Consider the following 20,110-nt stretch of genomic DNA (forward strand, 5'->3'; position numbering starts at 1 on the left):
TTTTAGCTTGATTCCAGTTGGCGCCAACCAAGATTGCCATTTTCGTTTTTACAGAGCATCAAGAAATAGATGCACTAGACTCTGCATTTTGAGGTTCCATGGACTGCCTTCAATAATCCGTTATTACAAAAGCAGAAGGAGATGATCTGTTACACAGTAGGCAGGATCAATTACCAACATCATGGGAAGAGATAAAACTCGGTATAAGAAAACCCGGCAGACATGCTCAGAGATGACAACTTTCAAATCAACCAAGCACATTTATTAAGCAAACAATAACAAAATATTTCATCAAAACAGAAAATCAAACAAACCATAATAGAACGACCATAGGAGTAAACCGATGTTTGGGCATAAAATTCTAGCACTACATATGTTGGCGTTACAAATCTCTAGACCGCGCACACTATTATGATAGCACAAACAGAAACACTCAACATGCTAGTAACCATGACTAAACAGTATTCTTTATCCCGCCACCTTCCTGGTATAAGCTCTTCCAGGAACAACTTCTTGAGATCGTCCAAGAAATAAATCAGATTGCCCATGCCATCCTCCAGCCTTCATAGGTGGAGGCACAGATGGCCTTGCAAGGGGCCGAACAGAGCCCACAGTCATGTTTGACAACTTCTCAGCTGCATCAGATACTCCACGTGTTTTCCCCATGTTACCTGCTGCAGTGATACAGTCGACCATCAGATTTAAGCACTAAGGACTGCCTTTCATATTTCATGCATATAATACTGCAAAACCATGCAATTTTCAATAGCTGTATTGAAGTAAACAGACATTCTCATGCATGCACAACTTTTTCATAGCATGGAATAGATAAATACCAAGTAAAAACTAAATAGTCCATAAATATATTTGTCAGTTCTGATTATCGCAGTATGAAGAATATATTCTCAACTGAGACATATCTCAGGAAAAAACAAGCCAAACCGTGATAACTTCCAACTTGAATTTACTAGAAAAGGTGGGACTAGACTTTATGCTACCAACGTGAAACCAATAAACAAATCAGCTAATAGATATGTACACTTACGCGGGCCATTCATTCCAGGTGGTCGATACCTTGGCTGTTGCTTAACATAGTTCTTCAGGTTCTTATCATTTTTAGTCAAATCCTGCTGTATTGACAGTGAAAGTGTAGAAAGCAGGCAGGAACAAGAGGGGGAAAAAATCATATAAATTAATTAGAACAGAGACATCCATATGCAATCTTCATTAAAAAGCATACCATATTAACCAACGCAGAATTGATATTCCAACCTACCTGATTATTCATGTCCAACTTCCTTTGAACACCTGGACAGAGAATAAACTAAGTCATAATCTGACCATCTGAAAGGGGATAATACCGCCCAAAAATATTTCCATACCAGGGAACTATTAAAAATCAAACACAGGGCATCAAACATATCTGAATCAATCAACTTCAGGAAATGGAGGGATTAAAATAAGAAAAGGATATTCCTTCCTCATCGAAGCGCCATATTTCACAAACACCCATGCATAACGATGTATTCTTTAATTTAAATGGAAGTTCCATAGACCAGCATAAAATAGCTATTGTAACATGTACATGAACATTATTGAACATCTCACAAATGAACCTTTGGAACTCAAAATCAGTAATAGGGAACTACAAGAGCTATTTTTGACAAATGGCACACCTGCACTCAGAGAAGCTTGTGGTTTAGCAGAAGAAAATCTGTTTGTGGGCTTCAAGTTTGATAAACTGCCCGGATATCTCCTACCACAATTTTGCTCCAAAACCCCCCTTGTTCCAGCTGCAAGAACTCAAAATCTTGATGATCTACTCTCCAATTATTCAACACAAGTTAAAAGAGAAGGAATTACAAAGACTAACCAGAAGGAGGTGTTCTAGAAATAGCAGCTTTAGGGCGCAGAGATGGTGGGACATAAAAGCAACTCTGCATTTTGTTAAAAACAATCTTCATGCAACAAATATTCACCAATTTTACTAAAGAAAATCATTGGAGTAACCACCTGAAAGAAAGGGTGTTGAAGGACCTCCAAGGCTGTTGGCCTCTTGCATGGATTCCATGAACAAAGGGACTGGATTTGGCACAAACAACAAAAAGGAACTTATAAGCTTTGGCTGTTTGAAGGAAAGTTTAAAAAGACAAAACTTAAAAGAAAATGAGATGGTGGGAGAGCATAACTTACTGCTATAAGATTAATTGCATCCTCACTAACACCTGGAACCAACACAGAAAGATGGACCCCAGCAACCTGCATTGTCATTAGACATGCAGATAAATATTAAAAGAGAAGTACCCAAAAATTATTTCAAGAAAATAAGATAAATGACCAGATATGATTCCAACAATCATCAGAACAGATAAAATTCTTAGTTGAAATCCATCTATGATTAATAACAAACAAATCCAAACAGCCGCACAGGGAAGCAGCACAGTAACTATAATTCTAAAATCAAATAACTCAAGCTGCTTTCAAGTATTCTTAAATTCTTAGCACACACATAAAGAATGGTACCATATATTCAAAACCCTCAGTTGAAACCATAGAATAATGCTACATTTCTCAGAAACCACAGGCAAATGGATCACTCACTTGTGGGAAATGGTAATTGATAGTGCTAGCAAGTTTGAGACCCTCAGACCATTCACTCTTGGTCGGACTGCCTATTACACAGCATATCTTGTAAATCTCATCAGCCTCACTGGAAACCATAAACAGCACATCAGGCACCTTTTAAATCATTACAGGAGAGCATATATTAAGAACACGCCCTATGGATTATATTTCACAGTATGTGCACCCTTCAGCTGACAAAATGTAGAATGCTTCCATACACTAACAAGCCAACCATACTCAAAACACAAGGTAATTACTAAATGAGGTTACACTATTAAAGAAGCCCAACCATAAACTTCAGGCATATATATGTCCCGTCGGCATCTAATTCAAAAGCAAAAATGAAGGGCACCTCGAAAGGAGTATAAGTATACCTTGAACCAGGAAATAGAGGACGAAGTGTGAATAGTTCAGCCATTATTGCACCCATTGCCCACATGTCTGAAAGAAAGGTGTAAACATCTCAAGGAAGCTAATCATGTCAATAGTTTAACAGCAACGCAATCACCTACTCACCAACAGGAGGACCATATGTGGGAGACTGAAGTAGAACCTCAGGGGCCCGGTACCTGTAAAATAAACTTTGTACAGTACCTGGATAAAATAGAATGGAAGTAAACTGAAGGGAAAGAGATTGACCACCCACCAGCGGGTCGAGACATATTCAGTGAATGGAGGTTGAGAATTGATCTCCCGAGCGAGTCCAAAGTCGGCAATTTTTATGATATCCTTTGATACTAGCAAGTTCTCTGTTACAAGCATCAACCAGTAAACACCATAGCCATCCCGACCATATTCAAGCAAAAAGAAGGATAAGTGTTTACAGTTATAAAAATCAAGGACAGGCGAATTTGAATAGTAAAAAGGAAAAGCATCCAACAAAGGCATGAATAAATTCAACAGCATTAGGCAAAGCATCCAAAAAAGGAATAAATTTGAATAGTTATACTGATGCATTAGGCAAAGCATCCAACAAAGATACAAAAATATTCAACTATTTTCCAAATTGGAAAGATCGCCTAGTCATAAATCAGATGCAGAGCGTGATAATCATGTCCAAGTTTATTATTCAAATTGTAGAAATCATAGCAATAACCACCTGGCTTGAGGTCACGGTGGAAGTATCCACGTTGATGAATGTATGCTAGACCTTGAAATACTTGGAAGCACCAGTTTCTTATTTCAGCTTCTGAGAAAAGTTTTGCCCTGTCCTTCATAAGCTGGTATAAATTGCATTCCTGAAAAAAGAACATACCAGATGCACTTACGCTGACGAACAAACTTCCATAAAGCAATGACAAATAGGGAAGTAATGCATACCATGTACTCAAACACAAAGTACAAGACATCATTTTCCCTAATAACTTCCTTGAGCTTTACTATGTTTGGATGGTTCATTTTCCTTAGGGACTGCCAAGACGAAACTCGTTATTCATCTCCCATCAGAAGAGTAAGCTTAAAGAATCAACCGAAAAAAGAACATTCTATCACCTTCACTTCTCTGAGATTTATACATTCTTCCCACGAGTAATATTTTTTCTTCATCTTTTTGATAGCAACCTGTATAAGCGATTGATTAGGTTGAGCGAATTTCCAATTTCATAATTCACAAACTTTAAGAGATCTAACAAAGAACAGCGTATTTAGTTACAAAGGATGAACATCTAAACTAATGATACGCATACCACTTCACCAGATTGCTTGCTTAGAGCTCGCCAGACACTTCCGAAAGTGCCATTACCAACTTCCTTAATCACCTTGTACCTGCATTGACCATCATGATAGCTGACTCAACCGGAAAAGAAATTATCATGATTTAAAATAAGATGAAATTGGATACCATCTTACCTTTCCATTCTTGCGATTTCAACAGCTCTTGAATACTATTTGTTGGAAACTGGACGAGTAGAAAACAGAGATACTTAATTTTCTATATTCTCTAAATGACTGTAAAAGATAACTATTAAAAGGCCTGGCTGATTCAGCAAAATCCACCATCAATTCGTCTACTGCACTTCAAAGTGAGCAAAACCAATGGGATTGAGTTGGAGGCGCTCCACAGCCTTATTCATAGGATAAGCCAAACCAAAAACTTTAAAACAAAGACAGGGTGGTGGCACTGCAGTACTGTAGAACATCTTGATACTGGTCAAAACTAACTGATAATATCGGGTTCTACCCAACAGGTAAAGTATAGGATCAAGACATGGTCAACCAAAGCTTCCACAAATTAATCTCCAGTACAAAATATTGTCCGATGTAAATCTTTAGTCAACCAAATCTCACCACTGTCAACGGGCCATCCGGGAGAACGCAAAAAGTTCTAATAAACTACTATCCTGACCAAATACAGATATCTAATACCAAATGAAAACTTCCTCTGAATACTTGGACGACTTCAGTCCTGGAGAAGAGAAGGAAGAGAAACCAAATCATACGGTGGTCTTGAACTTAAAAACAATTAAGACATTATTAACTAACTAGCCAGGAAGTAACGATAACAAAGTACCTCACAAATTGATCTCCGTAGGATCTCAAAGTAGATGCTGCACCGGCAATGCACTAGCAACAATAGAATTAAGAAAAGGATTAATATGTACCCCAGCATAATCACCAACATCCAGAATGTATTATTGTGTGCAACTCACTTTTAGAAGTGCACTAAAGATTCAACATCAATTTTATGAGACATACGCATTCATCCTCCTGTACTGATCACTTAAGCAAAGCTTTTCACTAAGTGCAATTGACAAAGGAAACAAGAAGAAAATCTCCAAGGCTGAGAAACCGCCAGTCGAGAACTTCCTGGAATGAAAAAACCCGGTGCTGGTAGCAATCTGACCAGGGGCAAACTTGCTCCATGTCCTAGATAATGTTAATCTTTTTGTATTGGAATCTAACACAGCCTGACAGCATAGGAAAAAGAAAAGAATTGTCGTGACACCCTCAAGGAGAAAAAATAGATAGCAGAAATATTATAAGAGATAAATATACGAAAGCCAAATGCACCAAAACTATAATATAAATTCTAATAAGAACTTCTTGTTGCTGCTTCTCTCATGAAGAGTGAGAATTGTCAAAATTTCCATTATGGACCATACAAAAGAATATCTTCCACGACCAATTCCACATCACCAAAACAAAAACTAAAGGCAATACGTAGCAGCCTAATTCAAAACTGACACAAAAAAACAAATCAAATTCCCACCTATAAGTACAATACATTGAGATGCAAACACAATCCAAGGAAAGTTTAGATAGTAGCAGAAGAACAATAATGTCATAATGATTCCCAGATCGTACACATAATTTCTGAATATTCTTTGGCAACTAGGAGAAGAACATGTCAAAATAATGGATTCATGTACCTCAAAATCACCTAATAATGTGGCAACGACTAGAACAAAGACGCTGTGTATACAACAGAAGAGGCAACCAGTTTCAATTTCGTACCTACACGTTTTACCCCCTAAACTCAATTGGTTCACACAAAAACACGAACAGTACCTACAGTTTTGGCGGCCAACGTACATAATATTCCACCTAACTTTCACCTAAAAGTTCAAGAACAACCAACAAAACCGAACCATAATCCCGATCCATCTAACCTCATAATCCAAAAAACGCCACCATTAAAAACGATAAAGTTTCAAACTCACAACAAAACTGAATCACACAAGAATTCACCAGCCCGCAACAACAACACCGCAATCAAGAAGCAAGAAACACAACCACAACAAAACTCAATTAAACCTAAATCAAACCGCAAAACCTATACCAGATCCCCGAACACCAGCCCAAAACCGGCACAAACCAAAAGCAGATCTAATCACACAACACCGCCACCCGAAACAATAACGAAAAACACACAGAAATCACAAAAGGGTAGACAAATAGAAAGAAAGAGCCAGAAAATAAAAAAAAAAAAAAAAAGGATGATTACCGGTAGAGGAAACGGCATAACCTAAGGAGAAGAAACCTGGAGATGCCACTCTTTCTCTCTCTAACTCCCTCCCCTATTACGATGAGTATGTGTTGGTAACCACCGGGAGAATATATTTGGGATTATATAATGGTATGATGATGATGGGGGTATGATGATGATGGTTAGGATGATCATGATTGATGAGGACTATACATAAATGGTGGGGGATGGATGGTAAATATGATTATGATGATGATGATGATGGGGAGATGCGAATCTTGGCTTTGCAGACAAGAAAAGAAAAGTGAAAAATTCTTTTCCCTCCCGCCCCCCACACACACGCAGGGGAAATCTATTTTCCTTTCCTTTCCTCTCTTCTGCTTATTTCACTCTAATTATTATTAGTTTTCCCTTGGGATTCAATTATTATGCTTTGTTTTTTAGGCCAGTGTTTGGCTTTTGACTCGGTTTATTTTGCTGTAAACCTGGGACTTTTATTTTATTTGTAATTTATGTGGGAGGAGATTTGTAAGGACGTAATCATATAATTGGTTCTGTGTATTTGTTTTGATATTGTTTTATTTGTGTTACGAATAATCAATATATAAAAAAAAAAAAAGTAAAATACACTTGAATATAGGTTATGTAACAATAAACTCTATGAATTCTCTTTCTATACATTTTTCTTTCTGAAATTAACGGTCGATAATTTCGACCGTTCTCTCATTAAAAGTTCCGTCCAGCCCATGGCCAATCATCAAAATTTTGACATGTATTTGCTGATGTGGACCGCTACTTGGCAACAACGTGATTCTCAAATTTTGGGATCTTTTATTCTTCAAATCGTGGTTCTCATACTCGATTTCAAATGATTTTTTGTTTTAATCTTGTTGTCAAGTATTGGTCCATATTAATACATACATGGCAAAAATTTGATGATTGGGCATGGGATGAACGGAAATTTCCCACGGTCAAAGATGTTGACTGTTAATTCTAGAAAGGAAAATGTATAGAGGCGAGTTTAGAAGGTTGCGTAGCCTGTAATTCGAGGGAGAAAGTATAATCTACCCCTAAAAAAAATTATCGATACATGTATAAGAGTAATTTTAAATTTATTTTTTAAAGCGGGATCCTAAATTTAGATTTATTTTTTAAAATTATATACGAGATCCCAATTTTATTTAAAATTTAATTTTGATAGTTACCAATGGAGAATTGATTTTGGTAAATTATTGATATGTAGGGTAGAATTCTGAATTTTTTTATTAAACATTGTATTTAATAATCCAAGTTTTTTTTCAAGAAAGAGTAAGCAAGAATCTACTAAAACTTAGCAAATTATAAGACTTCAGTACGATAAAAAATAATACACAGTACGGTACAAATTTAATTTTTGTCCCACCCAATAAATATCGTCGATCACATGCCAAAAAAATATACCCAAGCTTAGACCTTTTTTTTATGGACAATTTGCAATCTATCTATCTATCTGTGATATAGAAAATAGATAAATGGTGTCTTATGAAAAACGCCGATCTAGAGGGAGAAGGGAAGGGGCAGCGGCGCAGGCGACTATGGGGGAAAAAGGAAAGCGGGGGAGGCGATGCAAGTGGAGCTAGGTGGGGAAAAAGGGGTGTGGTGGGGCAGGCGACAGTGGGGGAGAGTCGCGGCGGAGGCGAAATGGTGGGGGGAAGAGGCGGAGGCGGCCAGGTGAGGGGTGTGAGGAAGATAATAGCTTTTTCTTTTTAATTATTTTTACTTTTTATATTTTGTTATAATATATATAAAATAAATTTGAACCATTGATTTTTTTTTTTTTTTAAAAAAAAGGAAGAGATATTGGCCATTGATTTGGTTAAGATTTGATACAGATTATCAATTATTAAAGATGAATTTATGAACCATCAATTTGTACTAAATAAGATCCCACGGTTGAAAATAAAGGTAAAAATTGATAAAGAGAGCAATTGCACATGCAACACACCACTGTCTGAAAAGGGATATATATTATTATTCCATATACTAAATGTTTTTGATAGAGTTAAATATATATTATTCCATAGATTAAAATCTAGCGACATGGTCAAAGGGGATAGTTACAGAGTTTGAACAAATTCTGAAAAGTCAAACTTATGTTATCGACTTATCATATATGCTGGGATCCACACAATTTACTAGTAAATATTGTTTAGACAATTGGATCTTAAACCTTACGAAAAAATATGATGCAATAATGACAAAAGAGGCAGCTGTGCAAAAATTATTGACCTGTGATTAATGTGTCTTGGACTCACAAACTAGGTGTTCCTTTCATGGCCCAGATACTTGATTTTAATTTCTGCATGTTCTATAAATTATTAATTTATAGTGGTTTTGGAATTAATAATTAGGTTCGAATCACTATCAATGTATAACTTAGTAATAATTACATTGCATTCTATTGAAATTTAGTGTAGTTATACGTAAATATTTTATAATTTGAAAGATTATATTGCTTTCGTCTATTCATTAGTTAAAATTCACAAAATTTATTGATACTAACATGATCTATGTTGAGTGTGCAATCTGCGGTCTCCTATGGGATCGGACTCCACGATCCAGTAGGATTATCCCAGATGTGAGATGATCACTGAAAAGAGAGAAGCACATTATGCTGGTTGGATGGATCTCTTGCGAAAATCTTCAAATTCAATATGGTAAATAGTTATATGGAGTAGTAAATCACATAGCAAGTAATAAATGTGTCTTAGTATAAATAAAAATATAGAGTTATTTATAGGACCAAATATTTGCACATGCTTGGTCCATGTGACGTCATCTCAAGCCTTGAGTTGTCAGATATTGAATGGTCAGGATCTCGGGTCCTTGGAGTGGGTTGTCATATGGGTTATTGGAGTGGGTCAGATACAGCGACCAACCCGAAATAGAGGACGCGGGTTATGGGGTGCTAGTGGTATTTTGGCTTATTAAGAGGGTTATTTATGTATTTTCTTCAATACGTGTGCATTCGTAACATAACAAAAAAAAAACTACAATAGAAATTAAAATTTAATTTCAATCGACTTATTGTATGTCAAACAAATATTTTTTAACTGAACTATCCTTATAAGAGTAAAAATATACCTTCTCACATGCATTAACGTGTGAAAACGTATACAAATAGTTTGATAATAAAAGTTTTGTTTAACATGTAATAAGTTAGTAATAAATTAAAATATGAAATAAATATGCAGTTTTGTCCATTTCTTTTATTAATATCAACAAATTCAATAATTTTTTTATTAACAAAAAGATTTATTCATTATACAAAAATAGATTTTAAAAATATTAAATATCATTTTTCATACCTCAAAAGTTTTACATATAATTATCCCTATAACCTATCATCGTATGTGTAGTATTATGAGCCCACAATTAATGTTTTATAATATTTGACTTAATCAAATATGTACTTGTGTTTTTAACGACCATTATAATCCATGAAGATATGGGAGTCAAAATTATTATTATTATTATTTCTTTAAAAAAAATACCAATTTCATGTGTGCCACTCAATGTGGGCATCCCACGTGAGGAGAGACAAACCATGAAAAGCCATGTTCTCATTATTATCCCCTGTAATAAAACAAATTACATGGCCCCACAAAATTCTAATATTTGGAAAAGACCATATATCATAAAATAGAACAAACTATGATGCTCGGACACGAACACGATAATATAAATACAGTATAATATGAACATAATTTTAGTGATGTCCATATTATATCATTTTTTGCCTTGTAGATCATGTATATAGAGGAATCAAAAGCCATCTAAAATAATTTAAAATATTTGGATACGGATCAGACGTACACGAATTTAACAAATTAATACGTTCATCAAACTCTAATAAAAGACTAAAAAAGAATGAAATTACATATCCCAAACGGTCGATCTTCAACTATTGCACGAACAAATATATTTGTACTTATGACGTGATTAATTTATAATTAAAATAACTAATATAATCATAATAACAAGTGAAAATTTTCAAGTATATGCTTATTTGTACCAATTGTTGGAAAACAAAAAAACAAAAAAGAAAAATAAGATATGTGTATGTAATGAAGTTAGGTGATGATGGGTGATGGGATGGTGGCATTCCATTCATAATATTCCATCTTATCTCATACCCTTTAACATATGTTTTCTTTTTAAAATATAATTCTTTATAAATGGGGGAAAATTGAAATTATTTGGTTGGGGTATGTGTTAGGGCATGTGGAGGATGAGAATGAATTGGGGGAAAGTCCAAGAAACGGGGTTTGGTGGAAGGCTGAAGTGTAATTGCTGGCTCATGCGGTGGCGCCACGCCACCCCTAAACGGGTTCCAGGTGTTTTCATTGAGGGTGGGGCGGCGCCACTGGCACATTGGACGACCTAACTTTTGTCCCATTTCTCTATTTTCTTCTACAATTTGTTTAAATAAAGAAAATTACATAATTTGTGTAGGGCTTTTATATATGGATACAAACACTATACGACACGAAAGATATAAAAAAAATCAGGACACAATATGCTATTAATACGGTTATATATAATGTATATTATGATTATTATTATATGTTTTTATTTTTTATAAAATTAAAATATATAATATAAAAAATATAGAGATAAAATATCAAATAAACATATTTTACATGTATATTTTTAATGAATGTGACCTAAAAAATATACATAATCCATTTATTTTAAAGAGTACGCAATGAAAAATTTATTCAAATTAGTTAAATCATCATGATCATATCTCGAATTTTAGTAATTTATCCCAAAATTTTTAGTTTGAGATGAGTGAGTTAATTTTTTTTCTGTTTTAATAAGCTCAAAATTCTTTCACCTCCTCGTGAAAGCTACTCAAATTTTTTTGAAATTATATAAGAAAATAAATAAAACATGTGTCGTGTCCTTTTTTTTTTTAATTTTATATTTTTGCATACACGAATGCCGTGTCCAATACGTATCCGAGTTGTATATGTATGTAACGCTGCATCACGAAATTTTTTGTAGTGGACGTCCATTATAGGTGTACGTATTGTGTGTTTTGTATTCAGGAATAGTTACACTCCTACTCTCGGAGGTTTTCCGTAATTACACGCAAATTTTTTATAGTTTGAAAGTTACATTGGTCTAAAATTTATTTTCACCTAACAAATAAATTATTTGATTAGTTAAAATTCACTTAATTTGATGATATTAATAAATTTGTAGTCGAGGACGCAGAAATCATGGTCCCATGAGTGCTTAGGACGTCTGCCCTTTTAATCCCTGTGTTTTCCATCTTAAATTTTTCATTTTCTTTTTGGCAATTTTGATGCATTTCTTGTTTTTACTTGATCTTGTGATTCTTTTTCCTTTATCATGATTTACTTATGTATGGATATATGAAAATTGAAAGAAGGAAAAATTTATGACACCATTGTCTTGCTTTCTTTTTTTTTTTTAATATATTTTTTTATCCAATATATTTGAGTATATGAAAGGTAAATGATAATTGCATTATTTAAAAGAAATTCTAATTGAGTGAACAAATATGCCACTTTACTCCCATTTTTTATTCATGTTACAAAAAGATTAATCTCAAGTACAGATTTTTATATATATCTATATTAATTTTTTTGAATCAATCATCTTATATGTTGTGATTGAGTCATTTGTTTTCGTTAACCAAACTTTTTGATATATTAGATTTTAAATTTAATTAAACTATATACATAGGCTTTTTTATAGTATATTTTTCTTTTAACGACTTCACTAATTTGACTATCGTAAGGGCATTGTTCAGGTCATGTATTTTGAGTATATGTAGGACCTTAGATCATAGACAATTTGATTACCAGGGACAACCTTATAACTCCTTGCATTTCCCATTTTTTGTCGTCAGTATTTTGTGATGCCGAGGATGATAGTATGAGGGAGGTCCGGCGTATACACAGGCATCGGGACAGGTTGTGAATTTGGAGAAGTCATGCATGGCTGTTAGTAATAATGTGTCTATGGATTGGTGGCGTGCATTAGCTTCTGTTTAGCACAAGTATGGCTAGGTCGGTGTCGTGAAAAATACTTACCAGCCGTTGCAGGGGGGAGGTGTTCCAAGGGATTCTTGATCAAGTTTGGTCTAAAGTTTATAATTGGAATTCTAAATCTTATGAGAAGCAGGTAAAGGTGTTTTGATTTAATCTTTACCTACTTATGCTATGTCGTGTTTTAAGTTGCCGATTAGTTTGCTATGGAATATTGAGTCTGTCTCGGCCAATTTCTAGTGGCACAGCATGGGATAGAGAGGGTTCATTGGGTTGCCTATGGCCCAAGTTGATTGGAGGATTAATAGGCTTACGAGCTGTCGAAGCGTTCAATCAGGCGGTGTTGACCAAGCAAGGATGGCGGCTCCTCACTCAACCACAGTCTGTGGCACGTTACTATCCTACCTATTCCTTCTTGGATGTTGTGCTTGTTTCTCGCCCATCGGCTACATGGGGTAGTATCCTTGGTGCTCGGAATTAAGGGTTGGCTGGCGATGTAGCAGTAATCCTTGCTTCTCTGCCTGGAGTGCTTATCAACTTGCAGTAACAGTCGACCTTGTTCATGTTGATCCTCAGGCTGCAGTTAAAATTCTCTGGAGTCATCTGTGGGGCTTCCGAAGGTCAAAGTTTTCCTCTGGAAGTTGTGCAATTAAAGCACAAGTTGTAATTATAATTCTTTTATGACACATCATATGTATATACACACTCTTATTATAAATGTAACACACATCTCATTGAGTTTTTTTTTTTTTTTGCTAGAGTTGGGTTTATTGAATTAGGTCATGTAAAATATTTCACACTGATAATGGATTTCGGCTCAAATATAAATTTATTTTTGATAATACCTTTAAAAATTCATTATGTGATACATATTTTGTTTACAATCTGGAGTTTTAAAACTACAAACTATAGTACAATAATAAACCCAAAAAATTAATATATATGTGTGTGTATGGAGGATCCATCGGCCCGCTTCAGATTTCGGATCCTAAAATTGGATTCCTAGTTCACCTTGGAAATTAGCATGCATGATTGGATTTGCACCTTTCAGTTTGGACAAGAGAAAACGGGTCGGATGCCAACGCCCCGTGGCCTGTTGAGATTGTTATGATGTGAAAATGTCTAATTCACCTACCCACATTCAAACCTAGATCTGTTTGGATATATATATATATATATTTATATATATATGTGTGTGTGTGTGTGTTACAAGAAATGTCAAGTCTTGATTGTTGAAGATACTACAAATTAAAGTAGCAATTTCGATATCATATATGATTAACCCGCCAACAAGAATCAAGTCGAGGGAAAATTCCTATTCATATATGTAATTTCAGTTTGATTGAATTATCAATCATATAGTAGGTAAATTTTACACTAATCACATACACTATTTTAGTTTAGATAGATCGGTATTATCAGACGATCGATCAACTCGATTAAATGTGATTAATTTAATGATGGCGAAACTTGATTTAGATTAAAATACCTCATTGCTATGTGCCTACTAGTCTAAATAAACTCCAAATCTTGGGGGTGATTAGGCCGACAACCCAACCCAAGAAACCGGTTGGCCATGCATTGGAGTACCACTGTTGAAGAACTGCAGCAGCTGGTCACATGAAATTCCTAGACAACATAAGAGTGAGACTACAAATGGAAAATTCTTACCCAAATTAGTTTTGATTGAACTAAACTAATCACACAGCAAGTATGATACGCTTGCTATATGATTTGTTACTTTTCCTAAATCGTAAGCAATCATACAACAAGTACATTACATTTGTTATACAATTGGGTCACGTCTAGCCAAACTCAATTTGAATAATTAGAATTTTCAGACTACAAACACCATCTACGTTTTTATTACTATTGAAGTCCTCCCATAAAAAGATAAACACCAATAATTCAGACCCTTGTAATAAATTAGACAGATGATCGATTATGACTTGCAAGACCTACTTATACTTCAGGAGGGCAGCATGAATGGCCTCGGCGGGTTCCAATTCACTTGTGTGAGATGAATCTCCTGAGGCAGAAGATGATATTTGATGTTAAGATTCTCAAACATCTTCTTCAACTCCAGTATCAGTTCCGTGACTCGGACATTCCTGTCCCCGTAGTTCTGATGGTTTATGGTGTGCTGAACGCTGAGAGCCATCTTCATCTCGTGCACATTCTCTATTTCCTTCACTATCACTGAGTGCTTGGGGTTCCAGTACTTGGGCTTGCTCTCAATGTACCTGTTTGTTTTTCCAACATAAAGCATTAATCATTTCTCCTACATGCATAATGAACCATCACAGATAGACAGAGCCAATATTAAGGTTTCGAGATTTCTTACGTTTGTATGGCCTTCTTGAAAGCGATTATTGTCTCCATTGGCGTGGAGGAGTCGATGGTGAAATTGATGGTATCGCACATTTCCGGGCTTCTGTAGAAGTTGCTGATGGGCTTGGTGATCAACACCGAATTAGGGTAGTAGATTTTCTCGTTGTCGTAACGAAGGAAAACCGTGGTCAATATGTTCATCTCTTCTACGATCAGCTGCACAAGCAAACACGTACAAAAATTACATAGAAATTAATTGAATAAAGGGTACATTCTAATCCGGATTGGGTTTGGCCAGATTGGAGATAATTATACGGCAAGTACAATACACTTATAGTGTGAATAATGTACACTTTAAAAAAATTAACTAATCATATGCAAGTATACAACACTTAATATATGATTGAATTGATTTGGCCAGATGTCGATAAAAATTTTCCTTAAATATGACGTGGGAGATAATGAGATCATTGATCGAATTGTAATTTGTTTTTTTAAACAAGAATTTTATGTCTATAGTATTTTCACATGGGATATCCTGCTATTATTTCAATTTTTTGTTCCCTTAAAGACGAAATGCAAAATTTGATAATAGAAGAGATAGAGTCTTTGACGTACCTGAACTCCATCAATCACACAGCGATCTCCAATATCAAACGGATGCATAACGAAAACGAAGACGATGGACTCGAAGACGGTCTTGCACATGTTTTGGAAGGTGAATCCGAGGAGCAGCAACTGAGTGAGGATGAAAGCTATAATCTTGGTGGAAGCGACGCCCATGACCATTAGGGTTTCTACTATGATAATCACAGCGACAATGGCGCTGGCTAGCTTGTGGAGCTGTTGGACTGCTGTCTTTGTGTCGTTTAAGGAATGTGCTAGAGATTTTCGTTCATAGTAAGCACGAACCTGCAGATATCATGTTTACAAAAGGAATTATTATTATTTGTTAAGACATTGATACTAAACCATTTTCTCCTCTGTCTGACTGGAATTTATGAAGTGAGTTTGTAGGAGATTAAAGATGAAGGCTTACCACCCAATTTCTGAAGGCAGATTTAGTGATCTTGCCAGTCTCGAGAGCGCCTTCAAAGAGTGGGAAAATGGTGTGGATCTCAACTCTCTGCAAGAATCTCATCAGATCTTCCTCCTCAATGTACCTTCGCAAATTAATTAGCAACCAAAATAATTAATTAGGAATTAATGTCTCATTAGCCACTACTAATTAAATTCTATATCCATGCTTAATATACATATTCTTGAATCTAGCATGTATATATATGTATATATCCATGGTTATTTGAAACTTTATACTTATAAATTATTTAAAAATTTAAATGCCCGTAACTTAAGTTATTTGACATTTTTTTTAATTTTTTAGGGTAGCATTTTGGTCTTATATCTTTTTAATTTTTGTCATTTCAACTTTCTTTTCATCGAAGTTCACCCTTCTCGCTTCTGGAGGTTAATTTTGACGAAAAAATATATTGAAATTGCAAAAACTTCTCTAAAAAGTTAAAGGACGAAAACACCAAATTATCTAAACTACAAGACAAAAAATACATTTAATTCTTATTTAAAATTAGTGTAATTTGACTGAGTTTATATATAGGCTCTTTAAAAATTTCACAATTTGGCCGCATAAATTCTTGAAGTAAGATGTAGGATCTTGTAAGTTTCTCTAATTACGAAAAGGGAAATTTTTAATTTTAATTTAAATTAGATTAAATCGAATTTAAATTAATTATATAATAATTAATATATTTATCAAGTAATTAGAATATACTAAAAGTTTAAAAATTATATCACAGTTACTTTGTGATTGATTTAATTCGAGCAAATTAAAAAAGAATTTCTCAAAAGAAAAGGAATGAGTAGCCCTTTTTCCTTAAACTTTTAGCAAACTTTGTTAGTATGAATCATCTTAATTCTAGAACTAGGTACCACTACTTGAGTGGGTGGACCACATTTTACTCAGCAGATCTTAGAGAGCTGCCCTGCACTATCACTGGTTCTTGTTTATTCCCTCAAACTGTTAAAAACGTGGGCCGAAATGATTGAAACAGCCGGTTCGTACTCATCTTTTATCACATTTTTATATCATATTTATTAAAATATTAATATGTGATTGACATGCGTTTCTTCTAAAAATTAAAAGATAATAATTTAATAAATGGGATGCAGACCAATCATGTGTTGGATTGGGAATACAATGACTTGTGGAAGTGGATTTTCGATTCCAAATTCTGTTGTATTTTTTTTATTATGTATTATATATACATGCCACATGACGACGTGACATTTATATATATTTTAAATAAAATAAAAAATATAATACAATTCAAAATAAAGAATTTATACTTATTTTCTTTTCTTTTTGACCTCGAATTTTATAAAAAAAAATCACATAACAAACAATATGGAGTAATAGAACTGACCACTACAAATGTCCAAAATAGAACTGTAATGTGACGATAAATCCCACTATGTCTGAGAAATTGCTGTGGTCCTATACCCATTCAACGTTTCAGTTATGCAGCATAGAGAGATTTTTTGTTTTTTGTTTTGAATGAAATAGAATTAGTATTATAATATTTATATCAATAATTTTGAAACTATGACTTTAAATATATATAAATAGGCATCTAACATCAACTTTTGAATTATCCCGAGTAATGACGACTTAAATGTGGTACGTACATTAGCACTTAATTTTTAATATGAAGTGGGGTTTCAGGATGTTTTTGAAAAAGTACAAGTTATTATTGGATGAGAAATAGGGGGGGGGGGGGGGGGGAGACAACTTTTTAGTGAGTGGAATTTGGGTATGCTCACGTTCTGTCTGGAAAAGAATGTCAACGATTAAGATGTGGGCGTGCTAAAATGTGAAGGATTCAGTGAGGTCTACCAAACCTACATGTTTCTATACATTTGGTAATGTACGATGATCAGAGTTGATTGCTTTTTCTAATATTTTTTTCCAATTTTTTAGAGTTCTTTTTTCTAAAAAATAAATAGTCCCATGATTTGTTACCTGCAATTTTTTGTCCCATACTTCCATTTTTTCTAGAATAATTCAGGGTAATTTTTTTTTTAATCTTGTTAAAAAAAAATTATTTTCGTTTTGATACTACAAGTATGGCGAGTATTGCTTTTTTTGACACCATAAAATACAAAAATATGATTTTTTGGTCCCAAATTAACGGCAGAGGCAATGTGTCAAAGTTGGTCAAAATATTTTTTTTTCTTTTAATGGTACTAAAAAAATATGTTTTTTTGTTGTTTTTATACTATTAAATATAGCTTTTGAAGTCAAAGTAACGTGAGTGAATAAAAAGTAATGGTCGCTAACGCCCATGTGCAAGATACATGGTCTCTGCCATCAACTTGGGACCAAAAAATTGTGCTTTTGTTTTTTATAATATTAAAAACAACACTCAACACAATTGTGGTACCAAAAATGAAAATAACAATTTTTTTTTTTTTTTAAAAAAAAGAATTTTGCCCAATAACTCAGCAGGTGCATTACACAATATATTTGTTTCTAAACCCTCCTGGCCAATTTTTTCCCCGAACAGCCAACCACTTAACAATCGCTCGACAGGTTACCATAGAATGGCCTTGAGTGAGTGATCATAGTATTATGAATGACATGCATATGTACTAATCTAAAACATTAATTGTTGTACTACATACTAATTAACAATTAATTATGAGATAAAAAATAAATAATGACTTACTTGGCACCTGGCTTAGCAACATTCTTGAAGATCCTCTTGGCACAATTCCTAGCCTCCCATTCACTAGTAATTTCGGATTCGGTCCGCCCAAACTCGTCCACTGTCTTTGAGATAGTCGTTAGTCCGAAAGACCTCACGTAGTTCACCAACCTCTTAACGGTCCATGCGGAGGCCGTGCTCTGCATACTCAACTTTCTCAACTTTTCAATGTCTATTTTCCTCGTTCCTAGTCTTTTGGACTTGGACAGAACCCTGGAGTCCCTCAACTTGGTCGGGAGCGACTTGGACACTCCTAGGTTCCGACAATGGGCCTCCTGGTATGCAAACTCGTCCATGGGCGGGCCGGAGAGCGTGTCCAACACGTAGTGGTGGAACACGCTCTCCTTCATGCGGTCAAAGTAGGTCGTCACGTGGAATGACGATGCCAGGATCTTGACCAAGATGATCTTGACGAGCCAAATGGTGGCGCCTATGAGGACCGCCACCAGGGCCTGAAACACCTTCTCGAGCAACTTGTTTTTCTTGTGCAACTTAGCGTTGAATATGAACATCCATGACAAGAGAACGAGGCCTAACCATACACAGTTTTGTATGCTCTTTCGGAGTCCATAAACGAAGTACAAAACCTTCTCACGTAGCATGAAGTTTCTTTCGATGAAGAAGACCACGATTTTGATGATCCATTCCGACACAAGTCGGCCGCTGAAGATGACTAGGATCATCAAGAACCATCTCCACAGTTCAAGCCCATATTTGAGCTGGTTCTTGAGGGTGGAGATTGTGAGGGAACAGATCAAGCTGGTGGATATCAATACAAAGAGTGTCCACTCCACAACAATCCTCCACTTCATTTTGAACTTCTTCTTCTTCTTAGGTTTTTGCATTCCCTGTCCTTCTTCGTCGTACTCCTCCTCATCGTCCTCGCTTTCCTCGTCACTGTCAGAAGCCTTCAAGGGTTCGAATTCGGGTTCAGACACGAATTTCTGGTTGACGGGGTGAGAGAACTCGACGAATCGGGCTTTGGGCTTTGAGAAGCTCAGACGACGTAGGTTTTGGGCCGTCGGCAGTGGCTGCACTGGTGGCTTGGCTTCGGTTGATAGGTCAGTGATTGAGTGATTCTTGTGGTTTTGATGATCTTCCATGAGCACAATCACGTGATCCGAAGTTGGTTTCTCCATGTTTGATGTCTCTAAGGTTTAATTCTATTATGCTCTCGAATGTTTTTTCTGTGTGTTTTCCTATTCGTTGTTGGCCATATATAGACGCAGACCTAGTACGGGGTCTTGTCCTATCCAAACAAATTATACACTTTATTATATAATTAATATATAATTTAAAAGAAATAATCAATTACATAATAAGTATATAGTTAAATCTAATTAAATTTAATCAAATAATTTGAGTACTAATTAATTTTACGCATA

The 20,110-nt window shown here is 35.0% G+C and overlaps 2 protein-coding genes across 3 annotated transcripts; both read right to left on the reverse strand.

Annotated features, from left to right (window-relative positions):
* Positions 1 to 240: 240 nt before the first annotated feature.
* Positions 241 to 6,848, reverse strand: LOC105172747 (cyclin-dependent kinase F-4). Of its 2 annotated transcripts, none has more exons than XM_011094317.3 (19): positions 6,569 to 6,848; positions 5,274 to 5,531; positions 5,135 to 5,187; positions 4,474 to 5,029; positions 4,311 to 4,389; positions 4,117 to 4,185; positions 3,946 to 4,035; positions 3,725 to 3,863; positions 3,272 to 3,374; positions 3,142 to 3,194; positions 3,000 to 3,066; positions 2,602 to 2,710; positions 2,194 to 2,259; positions 2,014 to 2,082; positions 1,874 to 1,937; positions 1,677 to 1,793; positions 1,277 to 1,308; positions 1,046 to 1,127; positions 241 to 674 (listed from the first exon to the last, which is right to left on the reverse strand). In XM_011094317.3, exons 4-19 carry the CDS (start codon positions 4,479 to 4,481, stop codon positions 469 to 471), a joined length of 1,353 nt encoding a protein of 450 aa, XP_011092619.1. In that variant the 5' UTR covers positions 4,482 to 5,029; positions 5,135 to 5,187; positions 5,274 to 5,531; positions 6,569 to 6,848; the 3' UTR covers positions 241 to 468. The 2 variants fall into 2 exon arrangements, with proteins under 2 accessions (XP_011092619.1, XP_011092618.1); XM_011094316.3 differs by having other exon boundaries at positions 1,046 to 1,130; positions 6,569 to 6,847.
* A 7,304-nt stretch (positions 6,849 to 14,152) lies between these two features.
* LOC105172749 (mechanosensitive ion channel protein 10) lies at positions 14,153 to 19,923 on the reverse strand. Its single transcript, XM_011094320.3, has 5 exons — positions 18,687 to 19,923; positions 15,983 to 16,106; positions 15,562 to 15,855; positions 14,957 to 15,159; positions 14,153 to 14,855 (listed from the first exon to the last, which is right to left on the reverse strand). Exons 1-5 carry the CDS (start codon positions 19,862 to 19,864, stop codon positions 14,582 to 14,584), a joined length of 2,073 nt encoding a protein of 690 aa, XP_011092622.1. The 5' UTR covers positions 19,865 to 19,923; the 3' UTR covers positions 14,153 to 14,581.
* Between the last annotated feature and the right edge of the window lie 187 nt (positions 19,924 to 20,110).

This window comes from Sesamum indicum, linkage group LG6, assembly GCF_026168435.1.
Source record: "Sesamum indicum cultivar Baizhima isolate 11 linkage group LG6, ASM2616843v1, whole genome shotgun sequence".
NCBI lineage: Eukaryota > Viridiplantae > Streptophyta > Magnoliopsida > Lamiales > Pedaliaceae > Sesamum > Sesamum indicum.

What these genes read in the sequence shown, in the direction of transcription:
- LOC105172749 (XM_011094320.3), bottom strand. Translation starts at nt 19,864, where the DNA reads ATGGAGAAACCAACTTCGGATCACGTGATTGTGCTCATGGAAGATCAT. An exon ending in GTGTGATTGATGGAGTTCAG is followed by an intron (nt 15,160 to 15,561) that starts GTACGTCAAAGA and finishes TTGCTTGTGCAG; the next exon opens with CTGATCGTAGAAGAGATGAA. An exon ending in TTCAAGAAGGCCATACAAAC is followed by an intron (nt 14,856 to 14,956) that starts GTAAGAAATCTC and finishes AAAAACAAACAG; the next exon opens with GTACATTGAGAGCAAGCCCA.
- LOC105172747 (XM_011094316.3), bottom strand. An exon ending in CCACCGTGACCTCAAGCCAG is followed by an intron (nt 3,375 to 3,724) that starts GTGGTTATTGCT and finishes TGCTTGTAACAG; the next exon opens with AGAACTTGCTAGTATCAAAG. An exon ending in CCTCTATTTCCTGGTTCAAG is followed by an intron (nt 2,711 to 2,999) that starts GTATACTTATAC and finishes TATGGTTTCCAG; the next exon opens with TGAGGCTGATGAGATTTACA.